Consider the following 19,364-nt stretch of genomic DNA (forward strand, 5'->3'; position numbering starts at 1 on the left):
ACCTTTATTTAGCTGTAAGAATAAAGCTCACCAATCTGGGTAAAGTTCTCAGCATTCTATATTAAATCTCTGCCAGTTCTTTGGCTTAGTACCTCGGGCTTGGAAACTGAGCTTTAGGCTTGCAAATTTAGTACCTAAAGGCAATTTTTGACCTTGTATTTGAACAATTAGACTTCAACTAAAAATAAAGTAAAAAAGAATTCTACTCATCCTTTTTTTATCCCCTTAAAAAGAAATAAATGAATTTTTCTTCTAAAATAAACATGACCAGGATTTCTAAAGACTACTATTAAAAATTTCTAAGAAAAAATTTGACAAAATAAAAGACTAGGGAATAATTAATGTTCTCCTCACTTTATTTTTCCAAATCAAATATGTAGTTGATTTACAGTATTAATTTCAAGTATACAGCATAGTGATTCAAATGACTCCATTTAAAGTTGTTCTAAAATATAGGCTATATTCCCTGTGCTGCACAATATGGCTTTGTGTCTTATTTATTTTATCCTCATAACCACTCCCTCCCCACCTTGTCCTCCACCTCCATTTTCCCCACATTTAATGTTAAAATTCAGTTAGGCCAAATACAAAGCAGAACATGAATCAGACATGTAGAGAACATTCTGATATGAACTTAAAGCCATCTTTAAAAGTTTCATTCTTAATATATAATATATGGAGAAGGCAATGGCAAACCACTTCAGTGTTCTTGCCTTAAGAAAACCACAAACAGTATGAAAAGGCAAAAACATATGACACTAAACTGTATAATGCATATCAATCATAAATTGAGACAAGTGAAACATTTCTATTAGGGTTCTTTCAGAAATTAAACCCTGCCCTTGGACTGAGATAGTAATTTTCTAATTGACAAAGAAATAATAGTTGCTTGCTGAGATGTGAAAAACATGAAGTACCTTAAAGAAGTTTTTTTTTAACTTGTGCATAAAAAGTAAATATATTTATCACAATAAAGACTGAGTCAAATGAAACACAGAAAATGGAAATGACGCATGAATGTTCACTACAACTGTTCAGGAAAGCAGCACGTCTATCAGATTTCAGGCATTTAACTAAACACAGAATTATAACAGTTACTTACTGTATAAGAGAAGCTCTTTCAAAGTACTGAATGGCTTTTTCACAAAACTGGGTGTCAATGTAATAGGCCCCGAGCCACTCGATGACCTCAATGTTGGACGGGAAATACCTATACGACTGGAGAGTGAACTAGTCAACAACAGTTCAGTCTGCAGCATTTACCCACTGGCCACAGTAATTTACCCAGTGTGACATGTCTTAATTAAAACACACCAGCTGTCAGAAGCACTGTACAAGCTTTGAAACTGCAAAAGATTTGGAGAACTTAAGATTCGCTGGACACATTTTTCAGTTATCTATAAACATCTTTTTAATGTACTGATACACAATCTGAGTCAAATTAAATATGTAATAGATTCAAAAGCAATGAAATCATCCTTCAGGAGAAAAATGAGTTTGAACTTTTTATTTTTATTTTTTATTAAAATCAATCAAAAACTAACTTTATATTCCACAGATGCTTTACTTTAAATCACTACTAATAATGATGCTAATAAGCATTTCTAATTTCTAAAACTTAAAAGGCCTGCTGTCTTCTTTAAAATAACTCATGGAAGGTAGGCGAGACCACATACCCACCTCGTAGTAGTACTGGAACGCTTGGGACTTATCCCCCTCGCTGTCATACAGCCCTCCCAGTTTAGACAGGGCCCTGGAGTCAGTGGGAACAACACTGATCAGCTGCATCAACCATTCCATAGCTTGACTGGGATCTTCCATTAACTCGTATCTTAGACAATTTTAATTAAGGATAACATAATTTTTCTAAATTCATTGATCAAGAAGCAAACCTAAAGCCAACATTTCAATAAAAATGTTTCTTAGTCTATACTAATGTGCTATGTAACACTGTTTACTCCAGGTTTTCTTCAGAGATGAGGATGAAAAACGGGGTCTCACTGGAAACAGCACTTCTGTCCCTGTGTACACCTTGCTTTTCCTTCTGCTTCATCACTACCCACTAAGATTGCCACATTTCTACAAGAATTAACAGTGTGCTGTTTTATTCAACGTCTTATCCAAAATTTGTTCTTAACAAAGACACGTGGATGCTGTGTTCAATTATTCACCCTCTCTTAACATGAGCAACATTTTAAAAGAATGGTTTCTGTGTACTTTCCGACGAGTTTTTTTCTAATTATAGTACAAGCCCAAGACAGCTTTTTGTAGCTCTGTGCCTTGTAAATCCTCTGCATACATTAAAATAATTTATTCATACCAATACTTACAGACTATTAATTATTTTGTATTAGCTACCTTAACGAAAATATTTCAATCCAAAGTTTCACTGAAAAATAAGTCTTTTATTTTTAATGATGACAAACATGACACCACAAGAAAAACATAAAAATAAGGAAATGTATTCAAATAGCCTCAAACACATCAATTGTTTGTCTGGATCCAAACTGATCAGGAAGAAGACACCAGCAGGTCATAACAGTGACATCTCAGGAGAAAAGAACTCAACAAAACAAAAAAGGCTAAAAGAAATAACAAACACTATCTGCTCTACAACTAAAATTTTTTAGCCAAAAAATTTTATCTACCCTACCAGAAGAACAGGAGACAATATGTAAAACATTATTATTTCTGATTTTTTGGCACAATGAACAGGTTGTAGGATCTTAGTTTCCTGGCCAGGAATCAAATCCAGGGCCTGGCAGTGAGAGCATACAGTCCTAACCACTGGGATACCACGGAGCTCCCTGAAGGGTCTAATTTATGCTCAATGAAGAGCTTGTGTGGACTTGATATGACACCCAATTACTTCAATTATTATTTCTAAAGATTAATAATAGCTGCCACTTCTAAATAATTCCTCCTAGAACGCACATGACCCTTTAAAACAGGATCACTCAAATAATATTTTCATCACATATTAAACTGATAGCTAGATTTAAAAATATATCCCTATCAATTACTTCACTGGTTAAGCTTATCTAGTAAGTCACCAGCTGAGTGAATTAATGAAACCATTCTTAAGGAAGATACACATTTGCTATCTGGTAAAGGACTTGGGCGCTGTTTCTTAGGATTGCATGAAGTTTCAGGAAACAGTCCAAAGCTTCATCAAGCCGGTTTAGCTTCTTATAGGTAAGGCCTCGAAAAGAAGGAAAAGAAAAAACATAAATTATAAATACTAGCACTGGTAGTAATTTTCTCAAAGTAACAGAATGAATATTTAAACACAGTAAATATTCATCCAGAAGACAAAATAAAAATGAACACAATTTGTTAAAAAGGGAGAGAAGATAGGAAATTCCATTGATGTTTGGCAGACACCAAAACATGCCTAAAGCTTTCATAATTTAAAATGGGGAGTGGGGCAGGAATGACAAATGGATAGAAAGGATATAACAGTTCAGAAACGAGCTCGGTTACAGAATTCAGTCAGTGGGCATTTGAGGTTGAGGACAGCTAAGGAACAGGTCGTAAAAGTGGCAGGACAAGTGACCAGGTATGACGAAAAACCCAGAGTCCTCTCGAATTTTTTCCTTTTTTTTTGAATAAATTCATAATTTATTCAAAAAACAGAAAAAACAAAGCTATATAAGTATGAAAAGAAAACAGAAGAAAATGATTTTGTAATCTTGAGGTGGGGAAGGGCTTCATAAAGCAATAAACAAATAAGCTACAAGTTTTCAAAAGCCAAATATGACTACATAAAACACAGAAAAATTCCCTTTCACGAAAGAACTAATAAAGCTCCTTCAAGCAATGGACTAGGAGACACATTTAAATGCATGAAGAAGCTAAAACAGGTGCCTGGTGAGCGACCTCCTGCCCCAAGGGCTCTACACTTGCCCTTCTTCTACCTACCCCTTCCTTCACATGCAGCTTCACTGTCTGCCTATGCCACTAAACCTGCTCATTCCTCCCTGCCGGCTCCTTTCACCCAGCCCCAACCCAGGAGGGTGGAAAAAAAAGGGCAACTTTCCCATTTTACTCACCAATGTTATAAAGCGCTTCAGTGCAAGAACAGTCATTTCTTAGAGCCTCTTTATAGAACTCGGCTGCCTTCTCATAGTCTCCATGTGCAAAGACTGTATTCCCTTTATTAGTAAGAGCCGACGGATTATATCTGTCAGAGTTCACAGCTAAATCTGCATAGCTACTGGCTTGTGCAAATTCATTTTCCTAAATAAAGTATCAAACACACAAATTACCTGAAGCTCTTCATACCTTCTCTGACTCTTCTGAGATTACAGACATGATAAATGGACTTTCTGAAATTACAGATAGGAGAAATACACATTTTACATATACTGGTCTTGCCAGACTCATCCTACAGAAGAGTTTTAATCATCAAGAAGTTTCTTATGAATAACTTCTCCACAGTCATGGTCTGAACACCCCACCACTCAGAAGTCAGTGGCTCCATCTCCTGTCACCATATGAGCTCCCCACGCCTACAACACCCAGACAGCTACCAAGGCACCACTGCCCCCACCGCCACCCTGGCTGCATGGCCCATGGATCCCTGCACCACCACAGTCCACAGCCTCCACTGTATCCCCAGCGTCACTCTGACACTGCCTGACGAGGACACGGCCGTCCTTCACCTGCCCTGTGCAGGCCTCTCACGTAACTGCTGGTGCCTCGTCATCTTGGCTGAGGGAGGGACCCAGCTTCCCACCTCCCCTCCCCTGTGGTTCTTGTCCAGCGGCTGTGGGGCTCCAGGATGTGAGGCAGCATCACCCTCCCTCACCCTGGTGAAGGTCCTTCCTGGTCTACAGCTGCAGGGCTGGTGTGGAGACGCCCCTGGGCCCCAGGCTGTCCTCACTCGCTCCCTGCCACAAAGTCCAGTTCTTCCTCCTGCTGATGACCATGGCCCGGATCTGTGCCAGGCTGAGCAGTGGGCCACAGAGGGGGCAGCCACGTCCCAGGGACCTCTCCACCAAGCTGACGGGCACTGGGGTGTTTCCAGCCACTTATGGTTATCATAAGCGATACTGCTCTGAGCACGCACATATGAAAACCTGTGGGGACTCTGCACTGTGATTTATGAATCAGTACCTATCAGTCGGGTGCTGCTGCCATAAACACTGAAACATGCAACACTGTCTACTGGATTAGGTTGCAGGAAAAGCAGTGAAGGGTTGCTGCAGAGAGGCGATGAGCCAGGAATGGAGGCTAGAAATGGCTTTGAGCCTGATGCTGTGGATGGATGACCTCAGGGTCCCGGGGTGGGGGGGTGGGGGGCGGGGAGCACCGCGGGGCGGGGAGAGCAAGACTCAAGAGCTGCCTTGAGGACAACCGCGCCCTCCCCACCCCCCACCCAGTGCACCCACCCCCGCCACCCCCCCCAACCTTTCCCAATAGGACAACACACTCCATGCACACAGGGGCCTCTGCTCTCAGGGACCCTGGCAGATGAGCAAGCAGTTTTGTGACATGGAAGGAGCACCTCCCAGCCTCAGGTGATGGGATGCCAGGTAAATCCAGGCCCTTCAGGCAGGATGTGAGGGGGCCTTAGTGACTTCAAGCACTAAGTCTTATTACAGAGCAACAGACCGCGCACTGGACACCAGCCACACACCTTGGACTATGTCACCCACGTGACACCCCAGACTGGTCACTCTACCTCAAACACTCCCACAGAACCAGGAGCAGTGAGTCACTGGTCAGAGGCTGCAGTGGCTCTGCTTGGCTGACCACTCAGTTCTCCTCCTCCTTGTAAGTTTTTCTTGGTCTCTTCCTGCACACTCATCCAAGCTGATAAAATCTGGTCAGGAAGTAAACCATCTTCACAAAGTCCACTGAAGATTTTCTAAATCTAACGGGCTGGCTGCAGTGGAGACCTGTCCAGGAACAGCTGGGAACGCCAGGTTCTGGCCTTGCAGTCAGCCCGCTCATGACCCTGGGGCAGGCAGGGGCCCCTCCTGGGAGCAGCTGCAGGTACAAAGGCCCAGACCTACACCAGCAGGGAAGGTCCTCAGGGTCAGCTGAGGCGTCAAGTGATGGCATGAAGGCCAAGCCCTTTCTCTCCCCTCCCTGGCCCTATAGGACCCCTACCTCCAGCCTGGGATCTCTGTTCTCCCGTACCGGCTCTCTGCTCTCAAGACTCCTGCTTCCCTTCGTGCCTCCCACCCATCAGAGTCATCACACTGTGAGCTTCTCCTCTCCTGTCTCCATCTGACTGGCACTCTGGCCGCCTCAATCCCCACCCTGCACTCTGTGCCCTACTTGCTCCCTGGACACACAGCTGCTGTCTTCATACCAGAGCTGGGCCTTCAACAACAGTCACTCTCAAAGTTCTGGAGGCTGGAGGGCAAGGATCGAGGGGCCAGCAGGCCTGGTGTCTAACAAGGGCCATGTCCAGACCTGCAGGTGCCCACCTGCTGTGTCCTCAGAGGGCAGGGCTCTGGTCTCCTCTTCTTCTAACAAAGGCACAAATCCCCTCATAGCCTTGGCTACACCTAAGCCCCCAGCTCCAAATACCATCACATGGGGTGTGAGGGCTGCAATTATGAACCTGGGGGAGATGATCCTCCTATTCACGGCATCTATTATCAAAGCTTAAACCTCCAAGAGACAACCAGCCAAGTCCATCTCTCATCCTGACATACCAGCTGGGATCAGTTCCAAGGTCCTCAATCCAGGACAGCCCTTGCCCTCCTGTCCACAAAGCCAGTCCAGCACCCCTGGACCTCACCCTGGTGTCATGCTCCCCCAGCTCCTCCAGAGCCTCGCCTTGGCACCAGCACAAAAATACATGGCTCCAATACGTGCTTGTGAAAAGCAGAACTCACCAAGTAATATAGGAAAGAGAGGTTGGTCGCAGCTGCACTCTTCACTCTACTGTCCTTTTTTTCAAACATTTTTAAGGTCTCCACAGCCTAGAAATGAAAAATCTGCAAGTTGTTACCCTGATAACATGACAGCACTTAGACTGACGTAGGGGACAAGATTAGCGTATCTGGATAGAGGACCCGGAAAGGCCAGGGGTGGCTAGTGTGTTAAGGAGAACAGGTGACGGGTCAGGAAATCAGTGATTATCAGGACTTGTGAAAAAGGACAAACTAGAAGCAGTTAAAATTTCACAAAGGTCCCCTCACTTCAAGGCAAACAGATGGAGAAACAATGGAATCAGTGACAGACTTTATTTTCTTGGGCTCCAAAATCACTGCAGACAGTGACTGCAGCCATGAAATTAAAAGCTCCTTGGAAGAAAAGCTATGACATACCTAGACAGTGTATTAAAATGCAGAGACACTGCTTTGCCAACAAAAGTCCATATAGTCAAAGCTATGGTTTTTCCTGTAGTTATGTATGGATATGAGAGTTGGACCATAAAGAAGGCTGAGCACCAAAGAACTGATGCTTTCAAACTCTGGTGTTGGAGAAGACTCTTGAGATTCCCTTGGACTGCAAGGAGATCCAACCAGTCAATCCTAAAGGAAATCAACCCTGAATATTCACTGGAAGGACTGATGCTGAAGCTGAAGCTCCAATACTCTGGCCACCTGATGAGAAGAGCTGACTCACTGGAAAAGATGCTGATGCTGGGAAAGATTGAAGGCAGGAAGAGAAGGGGGAGACAAAGGATGAGATGGCTGGATGGCATCACTGACTCAGTGGACCTAAGTTTCAGCAAACTCCAAGAGATAGTGAAGGACAGCGAAGCCTGGCATGCTGCAGTCCATCGGGTCGCAAAGAGTTGGACACAACTGAGCGACTGAACAACAACAAGAAATAGTGAAGTTACGAACACAACTGGTGGGTCCACAGACGATTAGATTTGGCTGAGGGAGCAATGACAGTGGTTCTGTGAACCTGTGATGTAGTCAGTGTTCACCTAAAGAAGACCATCTTCTCTCAGAGAACAATTAGAAAAGTCAGATAACTCACTAAAAATACTTTTGAGGGCACTGGAGAGCTACTGAGGCAACAGAATTTGAAGCCAAGATTCAACAAACACTGAGCCTAAATAAGCACAGTGAAAGAAAAGGCTGAGAAACATTCTTAAAACATGAGGGCCCTGTGGATGGAGGTGAAGAGAGGGACAGACATGATTGCAGCCCCAGGAAAGGAGACACAGCTGAACAGCCTCAAAAGTGGGATAGGAGCGATTCCGGAGCATTACAAAGTGACCTGCTGCAGATCCAAATGTGACTACACTCTGCAGCAAGAAGACTTTAAAGCATGTTCTTAACCCTCTGCAAGTTTGAGATGTCCCGACCAAGCAGGACACATGGGATGTCAGACTTAGAAGAAATAACAAAAGTATTTAGAACCTCCAATATCCACTTAAAAACATGGACAGAATAAAAACATATTTCATATTTTAAGATTCTAAATTATAATATTCTGAAAAGACTACATAATAGTGAATAGTGATTAGTGAAGTCACTCAGTCGTGTCCAACTCTTTGCGACCCCATGGACTGTAGCCCACCAGACTCCTCCATCCATGGGATTCTCCAGGCAAGAATCCTGGAGTGGGTTGCCATTTCCTTCTCCAGGGGATCTTCCCGACCCAGGGATCGAACCCAGGTCTCCCACATTGCAGGCAGATGCTTTAACCTCTGAGCCACCAGGGAAGCCTGACTACATAATTAAATTCTAATAAAAGGAACATTCTCAGGTATTTTTGGCTCTGAAGTAGGCAGTTTTCAAAACGTTCTTTACATGTTTTATGAATGTATCCAACATTTGTTTTTACAAGTAAAATAATATAAATGTATTTATAAATGAAACTGATAAAAGTTAACTTAATAAAATTTAGTTGTAAATAGAAAAACAAATAATGAAAATAAACAGTGTTAGTTTGGGGTTTTTTATCCCCCCCAAGAAGAATTGTTGTGGCTATTCAGTTGCTAAGTCATGTCTGACTCTTTGTGGCCCCATGAACTGCAGCACACCAGGCTTCCCTGTCTTTCACTATCTCCTGCAGTTTGCTCAAACTCATGTCCATTCAGTTGGAGATGTCATCCAACCATCTCATCCTCTGTTTCCCCTTTCTCCTCCTGCCCTCATTAGGAAAACAGGTAAATCTCTGTTTTGGTTTCTTTTCCTGGGTGATGCTGTCTGAAGCTACAGGCTTCAGCTTTCCTGAATGTGTCCATCTACCAACACTGGCCTTCACCCTGTCCATGTGCAGCTCTAATGGTTCTTTCTCCGAGATAAAGATGACCTCCCTAGCGGTCCACTGATTAGGACTCTGTGCTTCCACTGTTGGAGGCATGGCTCCATTCCTGATCAGGAACTAAAATCCCTGCAAGCTGCCTAGCATGGCCAAAAAGAGAAGGAAATAGGAGTAACAGGTCAAAATTAAAAACACAGCATTGTTAAAGGAAATTATGTTTAGAAATAAAAATATTACTCTACTTCATAATAATCACAGGTAATAGTATTCTAGAAAAGAGTTTCATAATAATATCGCTTTGATCATGAAATTCCATCTAAACACTTTTTGCTGGTTTTATTCATGAAATGAGAGCAAGTACACAAGCCGAGCAGACCCAGGGAGACGGTGACAACCAGGGGATCCAGCAGAGCTCCATCTCACCCACTCCACCCAGGGTCCCCGCCCCGCGGCTAACTGTATTCAGACCTACCCAAACACTAGGCTGTCAGAGCAAGCAAGCCTGGGAGGTGAGGGGGGCAGTCCCTGTGCATCTAAACACTTTTTTAAAACTTACTTGAATAAAGTCCTTTTGTCTCAGGTATGTAATTGCTTTGTTTATTTCCAGATCATTTGCCAGCTCTACATACTGAGAGGCTTTCACAACTTCAACACACCTATAAAATAAAGCATAAAAAAGGTTATTTTAGGGGACTTCCCAGGTGGTACAGTGGTTAAGACTATGCACTCCCAATGTAGGGGGCATGGGTTAGACATGGGTCAGGGAACTAGACCCTACATGCTACAACTAAGAGTTCATATGCCGCAGCTCAAGACCTCTTGTACCCAACTAAGACCTGGCGCAAAATAAACAGATACGTAATTTTTAAAAACATTATAACTTTTAGAGTGTCCTTTACTAATTTACCATATAATGTGATTTGCTTGATAAGCAGAAATCACTATTTGCAATTATTTATTCATTTTTCTAATAACAAAATTTTAAATCAATAAAAGAAAACACCATGTCCATCCAATCACAGTGAATTTCTTTCTTACCAGTCATAACCTACAGCAAAGGATGTTTCAATTACAGGAGCAATGAGTTTTGCAGCTGTCATGATATACTTTTCTGCCATGGCTTTTCTACATCAAAAAAACAAAACAGTTTTATTTAGAAATACGGTATAAAAAGTTTCAATTTACTCCTTAAAATATAAATTTATGCTACTGGAGAAGAGCAGAGAAACAGCTCTAGAAAGAATGAAGCAGCTGGGCAAAAGCGGAAATGTTGATCAGCTGTGGATGTGCCTGGTAGTGAAAGTAAAGTCTGATGCTGTAAAGAACAATACTGCATAGGAAGCTGGAATGTTACACCTATGAATCAAGGTAAATTGGATATGGTCAAGCAGGAGAGGGGAGAGTGAACTAAAATGGATGAGAATGGGTGAATTTAATCAGTGACCATTATATCTACTATTATGGGCAAGAATTCTTTAGAAGAAATGGAGTAGCCCTCATAGTCACCGTAAGAGTCGAAAATGCAATATTTGGGGGCAATCTCAAAAACAACAGAATCATCTCGGCTCGTTTCCAAGGCAAACCATTCAATATCACAGTAATCCAAGTCTATGCCCCAACCAGTAATGCTGAAGAAGCCGAAGTTGAATGGTTCTATGAAGACCTACAAGACCTTCTAGAATGAACACCAAAAAAAGATGTCCTTTTCATCATAGGGGACTGGAATGCAAAAGTAGGAAGTCAAGAGACACCTAGAGCAACAGGCAAGGTTGACCTTGGAGTACAAAAGGAAGCAGGGCAAAGGCTAACAGAGTCTTGCCAAGAGAATGCACTGGTCATAGCAAACATGCTCTTCCAACAACACAAGAGATGAGTCTAGACATGGACATCACCAGATGGTCAAATTATTTGCAGCCAAAGTTGGAGAAGCTATATACAGTCAGCAAAAAAAGACCAGGAGCTGACTGTGGCTCAGATCATCAGCTCCTTACTGTAAAATTCAGGCTTAAATTGAAGAAAGTAGGGAAAACCTCTAGTTTATGACTTAAATCAAATCATTTATGATTATACAGTGGAGATAACAAACAGATTCAAGGGATTCGATTTAGTAGGAAGACCGCCTGAAGAACTATGGATGGAGGTTCATAACATTGTACAGGATGGGGTGACCAAAACTATCCCCAAGAAAAAGAAATGCAAAAAGGCAAAGTGGTTGTCTGAGGGGGCCTTACAAACAGCTGACAAAGAGAAATGAAAGGCAAAGAAGAAAGGGAAAGATATACCCATGTGAATGCAGCACTCCAAAGACTATCAAGGAGAAATAAGAAAGCCTTCTTAAGTGAAGAATCAAAGAAATAGATGAAAACAATAGAATGGGAAAGACCAAAGATCTCTTCAAGAAAACTGGAGATACTAGGGGACTATTTCATGCAAAAATGGGTACAATAAAAGACAGAAATGGCAAGGACCTAACAGAAGCAGAAGAGATAAAGAAGAGGTGACAAGAATACACAGAAGAACTACACAAAAAAGGTATTAATGACTGGGATAACCACAATGGTGTGGTCACTTGCCTAGAGCCAAACATCCTGGAGTGTGAAATCAAGCGGGCCTTAGGAAGCATTACTGTGAAGAAAGGTAGCAGAGGTGATAGAATTCCAGATGAGCAATTTTAAATTCTAAAAGATGATGCTGTTAAAGTGTTCACTCAATATGCCAGCACATTTGGAAAACTCAGCAGTCGCCACTGGACTGGAAAAGGTCAGTTTTCATTCCAAATCCAAAGACAGGCAATGCCAAAGAATGTTCAAATTACTGCACAATTGCTCTCATCTCACATGACAGTAAGACGATGCTCAAAATCCTTCAAACTAGGCTTCAGCAGTATATGAACCGAGAACTTCCAGATGTCCAAGCTGGGTTTAGAAAAGGCAGATGAACCTGAGATCAAATCACCAACATCTGGTGGATCACAGAAAAAGCAAGAGAATTCCAAAAAAACATCTACTTCTGCTTCAGTGATTATGCTAAAGCCATTGACTGTATGGATCACAACAAACCATGGAAAATTCTTAGACATGGGAATACTAGACCTCCTTACCTGCCTCCAGAGAATCCTGTATGTAGGTCAAGAAGCAACAGAACTGGACATGGAACAGCAGACTGGTTCCAAATCAGGAAAGGAGTACATCAGGGCTGTATATTGTTACCATGCTTATTTAACTTATATGCAGAGTACATCATGAGAAATGCTGAGCTAGTTGAAGCACAAGCTGGAATCAAGATTGCCAGGAGAAATATCAACAATCTCAGATATGCAGATAACACCACCCTTATGGCAGAAAACAAAGAACTAAAGAGCCTCCTGATGACAGCCAAAGAGGAGAGTGAAAAAGCTGGCTTAAAACTCAACATTCAGAAAACTAAGATCATGGCATCTGATGCCATCATTTCATAGCAAATAGATGGGGAAACAATGGAAACAGTGACAGACTTTATTTTTTTGGTCTCCAAAATCACTGCAGATGGTAATTGCAGCCATGAAATTAAAAGACACTTGTTCCTTGGAAAAAAAGCTAAGACTAACCTAGACAGCATATTAAAAAGCAGAGACATTACTTTATTAACAAAGGTCCATCTAGTCAAGGCTATGGTTTCTCCAGTAGTCATGTATGGATGTGAGAGTTGGACCATAAAGAAAGCTGAGCACCAAAGAATTGATGCTTTTGAACTGTGGTGTTGGAGAAGACTCTTGAGAGTCCCTTGGACAGCAAGGAGATCCAACCAGTCCATCCTAAAGGAAATAAGTTCTGAATATTCATTGGAAGGACTGATGCTGAAGCTGAAACTCCAATACTTTTGGCCAACTGATGGGAAGAACTAACTCATTGGAAAAGAATCTGATGCTGAAAAAGATTGAAGGTGGGAGGAGAAGCGGCTGACAGAGGATGAGATGGTTGGATGGCATCACCAACTCAATGGACATGAGTTTGAGTAAGCTCCGGGAGTTGGTGATGGACAGGGAAGCCTGGCGTGCTGCAGTCCATGGGGTTGCAAAGAGTCGGACACAACTGAGCTGAACTGAACTGCTCCTTGGAAGAAAAGCTATAACAAGCATAGACAGTGTATTAAAAAGCAGAGATATCACTTTGCCAACAAAAGTTCATCTAGTCAAAGCTATGGTTTTTACAGTAATTGTGTACGGATGCTAGAGTAGGACCATAAAGAAGGCTGTGCACCAAGAATAGATGCTTTTGAACTGTGGTGTTGGAGAAGACTCTTAACAGTCCCTTGGACTGCAAGAAGATCAAACCAGTCAATCCTAAAGGAAATCAACCCTGAATATTCATGGAAGGACTGATGCTAAAGCTCCAATACTTTGGCCAGCTGATGCGAACAGCTGACTGACTGGAAAAGACCCTGATGCTAGGAAAGATTGAGAGGAGGAAAAGCAGCTGACAGAGAATGAGATGGTTGCATAGCATCACTGACTTAATGGACGCGAGTTTGAGCAAGCTCCAGGAGATGGTCAAGGACAGGGAAGCCTGGTGCTGCAGTTTATGGGGTCACAAAGAGTCGGACACGACCTAGCGACTGAACAACAACAATAACAAGCATAAACACTGTCTATGGGCAGCTATGTTAGCAATCTATTTGCAAATTAGGTTGAAAACCACGACTGGGAAACGGGATTAGAAGGCCATGACAACCTGTGGGATCAGCATTTCTTGGTCTGTGATGCCTCTGATGAAAGAAGAAAAGCAGGGAGTGGAAGGGGGAGGGAGGGAGGCAAGGGATAGACACAGGACTCTGCAGCTGAAGCTCTGGGACCTGTACCGTCTGGGGAAGTGAAAAAGTGAAAACCACCACTGAAGAAGCTGTGGTAAATACTAGAACTGAACTGCTACATGTCTCTACAGAGCTGCCTAATCTTCACCTTTCATACAAATGGAGTCAGATTCATGTTTACTGTAGCGTATGTATTTCATTCATTTTATGGCTAAATAATATTGCATTGTATGGATGGACCAGATATTTTTTATCCATTCATGTTGTGGACATTTGGGTTGCTTCCCTTCTTGGATGGCTGCTATGAACATTTGTTAAGTGACTGTGCAGATGTATGCTCTAATTTTAAGCATGTTCATAACTGCTCAATGAAGCATTTTTATCATGGTTGCTTTAAAATTTATCAAATAATTCTAACATCTCTGTTATTTCAGTGTTGGCATCTATGGATTGTCTTTTTTTCACTGAGATCTTCCTGGTTCTTGGTTTGGTGAGTGATTACTGATCAAAACTTGGACATTTTGAGGAGTTCCCTAGCAACCTAGTTGTTAGGGTTCTGGGTTTTCACTGCCATGGTCTGGGTTCAATTCCTGGGTCAGGGAACTGAGAGTTCCTGCAAGCTGAAGCACAGCCAAAAAAAAAAAAGAAAGAAAGAATTTTGACATTTTTGGTATATATATGATGATGGAATATTACTCAGCCATAAAAAAGAATGAAATAACGTCATGTGCAGCAACACTAATGGACCTAGAGATGATCATACTAAGTCAAATATGCTGTTTATATGTGGAATCTAAAAAAATGATACAAATGAACTTATTTAAAAAACAGACTCACAGGTATAGAAAACAAAGGGGAATGGGGAGTGTATATATATTAATACATAGACAGTAAATCAACTGTTTCAATAAAAAGTTAAAAACAAAATAATGTTCATTCAGGATCTTCAATACTACTTTCACCTTGATTTTAAGGATTTGGGAAGTGATGTATTTTAAAGAGGCAAACGCTTTTGTATTTTATTTGGAAAAAACTGATAGGTAGAAAATAAAAAGACTGAGTTTTATTGAAATCTTCTGTTTTAGCTGTCTTTCTTGACATCACTCCAGCAGGCAGAGAAGAGATATCACCTCATCACTTGCAGATTAAAGGGAGATGCCCACATTCTCCACAGCCTGCTCTGACCCTTATCTTGTCCTTTGGCTAAAAAAGCAGGCTTTTTTAAAAAATGCAGCCCCTGGCTTTCTGACTCCCTATTTCTTCAGCTCCCAGGCTTGGAAGCGTGAGGGGATCACTGCCAGGCTGCTCTTCAAGTCACTAGGGCCCTTGCTCATTGGCTCTCTTGTCTCCACATTTCTTCTCATTTTGTTTTATATACAATTCCCAAGGTTTTTATTTGTACTTAGTGGGACGAACATGGAAAAGTACATCTACTCCATCTTCCCAAAAGGATAAGCTTAATTTTTACTGTTAAACTAACTCCTAAGGATTGAGAGCTCTCCATACACAGAGCTTCCCAGGTGGCTCTAGTGGTAAAAAAAAAAACCCACCTGCCAACGCAGGGCACCTAAGGGACATGGGTTAGATCCCTGGGTCAGGAAGATCCCCTGGAGAAGGGCATGGCAACCCAGTCCAGTATTCTTGCCTGGAGAATCCCCACGGACAGAGGAACTTGGAGGGCTACAGTTAAGAGGGTCACATAGAGTCGGACACTACTAAAGCGACTTAGCATGCATGTATACAAACAATGGAATATTATTCAGCCTTAAAAATGAAGGAAATCCTGTCACATGCTAAACACAGATGAAAAGCCAGTCACAAACGAACAAATACTGTGATTCCACTCAGATGAGGTCCCCAGAGCAGTGGATTTCATATAACAGACAGCAGAGTGGTGGCTGCCAGAGACTGGTGGGTAGGCAGGAGTTGGAGGTGGGGAGTTGTGCAGTGGGTACTGAGCTGCAGTGTGGAAGACGAAGACTTCTGAACACCAGTCACAAATCAATGTGAATGTTCCAATATTTAACACTATCTTTGAAAAGAATTATTATCTACCATGGTTGAGATAAATTTTACATTATGTGTATTTTACCACAATTTAAAAAAACTGAGCCCTCTCTCATACAATATAATTCCTAAGATGCCCAATGCATACTCAATATTAGAATGTTCAAGCCATACTCGACAGAGACTAGGTACCATACTGGAGAAAGGAAGAAAAGATATAAAGAGAAAGAATTTTGTCTTTGGGAGCTACAATTTAATTGGGCAGGATAAAAATGCACAGAGATATGTTTAAACAAAGATAGTATGAACAAAGTCCTAATATTGCACCAGATGCAGAGGGAAAGCAAACTACAGAGAAACTGAGTAAAAATAACTGGGATTAACATGAGGACTGAGATTAGTTTGAGGGAGAAAACAGAATTCAGTAAAGACAGAAATGGTGAAACAGCACTATTCTAGAAATATAGTGAACACAAGTTTTGAAAAGAATAATCAGAATGCACATTCAAGTCTCTTAGAGAAGGTAAGACCACATTTAATCGTTAAGTGCCCAAAATATTACCTTTCACGTTCCATTTGTCTCAGATGATCATTTTTTATAGCTTCAATCACTAAATTAGTATGTGGGTCATCCTGGGGGAAAAGTGAGGGAATCAGAAGTAAACACTGAGAACTGGGTGGCTAATCACCTCAGCACTAGGCCACTGTACACAGTGGAGAGTGAGTGAGTCTTTCTGAACTGTTTTCCTCGTGTAAAGCAGAACTTTCTCTTTCTTCTGATGACCTGTCATACTCTTCACTGAACTAATGCAGATTCTAGCAGCTGACACAAGGTCAGGCTGGAAAGCATAGGACCAAGAATATGGAAGCCATGGTTGTCAGTATAAACAGGTGAAATCCTAAGTCACATGTAATTGCTTTAATGACATCAGTGACTTAGTATGACCCTACATTGACCTCTACTTCCTATTAAAGACACGGATGATTTCTTTCACAATATACGTTATTTTTTCTCAATATGAAAGTTATATATGATAATTAACATCTACCCAGCACTTACTGTGTTCCAGGATTAAGCATTTCACATGCACTCCCTCATTCGATCCTCACAACCCTATACAGCAGGCTGTTGTAATTAGTGCTATTTTTAATACAAAGGACAAGGAGAATAAATACTGAGAAGTGGAGCCAACCACCACACTGCCATTCCCTTGTAATCCATCAAGAAAATCTACCAGGTTCCTATTATGAAATCAACATTACTATACCATCACGATCTATCAACATGGACAATTTCACATGATTTGACTTCACATAAGATAACATTAAGGAATGATAATTTTTCATAAGATGCTCCCTTTTGTTTTTTGAGTAAAATTGTGCAGTCTGTTTAAACCATAATCTCCAGCCCTATTTCAATAGTTCCGTTGTCAACCTAATCTAAATAACATGAAAATGAAAAAACACATTAATACAGGACTGGCAGAAACCTGAAGAGTCATCCATCCCAACTTCATCACTTCTGGAGACAGAGAAGCACAGCTAATTAGGAGCTGGCTATGTAAGAGTCTTCTTCATACTCACGCTTGGCGAAATGTATTTATCATCTTCATCAATTTCTAGTGGAACAGCAATCAGTTTTTGGAATGACTTCTTCATTTTTTCTCGATCTCCAATGGCAAAGTAACTAAGAATCAGATTGAAGCCTGCCTTCAGATTTGGAGCCATACTCATGATGTGCTCAAAAGAAGAGATGGCGTCTGAATACTGCCCAGTTTTAATAAATGTGACTCCAATGTTCTGCATAATTTTAATCCTGAAAAACAAATGGACTCCCTTTAAAAGTCTAAACTCCCCAGCTGGCAATCAAGTTATTTCACAAATAATTTCCTCCTTTTCTTTGCCATGTTACTTCTTGTTTTGTTAAAGATTTACTGAGGTTTATTTTTCACATTATAAAATTCACTTGCTTTAAGTATGCGATTCAGTACCTATTGCTGTACTAACATAGATGTGAAACCACAATCACACTCTAAATCATTTCTATTTCCCTAGAAAGAACACCTGTGCCCACCTGCAATCACTCCTCAGTCTAGCCTCCAGCCCCAGGCAAACGCTAATTTCCTTTCTGTCTCTCTGGACTGGACTTGCCTTTCTAGACATTGCATATGAAAGGAGTTATACAACATGGGACAGTGGAGCCTGGTGGGCTGCCGTCTATGGGGTCGCACAGAGTCGGACATGACTGAAGTGACTAAGCAGAAGCAGCAGCATACAACATGTGATACCCTGTACCTTCATTCAATTAGCATAATTTTTGAGGTTTCTCCATATCACAGCATGTAAGAGGATGTCATTCCTTTTTCATTGCTGAATAGTATTCTACACTGCAGCTATACCACCTTCCATCCATTGACTATGTGATAGATACTTGGACTGCTTCTACTTTTTGGATATTATAATAATGCTGCTACAAACACTCATGTACAATCCTTTGTGACGATACATGTTTTCGTTTCTCTTGGTTATATACCTAACAGTGGAATTGGTCGTATAGTAAATTTGCATTTAATTTTTTTAAAAAACAACCTTATTATTTTCCAAAGTGTCTGTGCTATTTTATATCCCCAGTGCATAAGGACTCTCATTTCTCTGCATCTTCCTCAGCACTGATCATTGTCTATATTTGATGACAGCTATTCTACCTTATTTCCAACCACTCCTTAATATAATCCCATTTCAACTAAATCCCTTTATTCATAATTCTCTGACCATCAGACCATAGTGTTTCCCAGCCTTTTCTCAGTGTCCTTTTGTCTGGAATGCCATCTCTGTCTTCACTTCAGTAACCAACTCAAGGGTACCTCCTTCACTAAGCCTTTCCTGACCTTTCCTGAGAATTCCTGTTCTCAGTAATTATTCCTGCAACTTAAGAAATATCAATAACCTCAGATATGCAGATGACACCACCCTTATGGCAGAAAGCGAAGAGGAACTAAAGAGCCTCTTGATGAAAGCAAAAGAGGAGAGTGAAAAAGTTGGCTTAAAACTCAACATTTGGAAAACTAAGATCATGGCATCCGGTCCCATCACTTCATGGCAAATAGATGAGGAAACAGTGGAAATAGTAGCTGACTTTATTTTTCTGGGCTCCAAAATCACTGCAGATGGTGACTTCAGCCAATAAATTAAAAGATGCTTACTCCTTGGAAGGAAAGTTATGACCAACCTAGACAGCGTATTAAAAAGCAGAAACATTACTTTGTCAACAAAGGTTCATCTAGTCAAGGGTATGGTTTTTCCAGTGGTCATGTATGGATGTAAGAGTTGGACTATAAAGAAAGCTGAGTGATGAAGAATTGATGCTTTTGAACTGTGGT

The 19,364-nt window shown here is 41.3% G+C and overlaps 1 protein-coding gene across 1 annotated transcript in view; it reads right to left on the reverse strand.

The window, feature by feature from the left end:
• IFT88 (intraflagellar transport 88) overlaps positions 1 to 19,364 on the reverse strand; it is a 61,668-nt gene that overhangs the window by 14,287 nt on the left and 28,017 nt on the right. Inside the window, exons 12-20 of the mRNA XM_068984274.1 lie at positions 17,569 to 17,800; positions 16,547 to 16,617; positions 10,228 to 10,314; positions 9,746 to 9,845; positions 6,855 to 6,941; positions 4,053 to 4,239; positions 3,094 to 3,202; positions 1,681 to 1,831; positions 1,103 to 1,218 (exon numbers count right to left, since the gene is read on the reverse strand). Of these exons, the coding sequence (XP_068840375.1) occupies positions 1,103 to 1,218; positions 1,681 to 1,831; positions 3,094 to 3,202; positions 4,053 to 4,239; positions 6,855 to 6,941; positions 9,746 to 9,845; positions 10,228 to 10,314; positions 16,547 to 16,617; positions 17,569 to 17,800 (1,140 nt within the window). The remainder of the gene's footprint in view (positions 1 to 1,102; positions 1,219 to 1,680; positions 1,832 to 3,093; positions 3,203 to 4,052; positions 4,240 to 6,854; positions 6,942 to 9,745; positions 9,846 to 10,227; positions 10,315 to 16,546; positions 16,618 to 17,568; positions 17,801 to 19,364) is intronic.

Source organism: Capricornis sumatraensis, chromosome 12 (assembly GCF_032405125.1).
Source record: "Capricornis sumatraensis isolate serow.1 chromosome 12, serow.2, whole genome shotgun sequence".
In the NCBI taxonomy this organism is placed as follows: domain Eukaryota; kingdom Metazoa; phylum Chordata; class Mammalia; order Artiodactyla; family Bovidae; genus Capricornis; species Capricornis sumatraensis.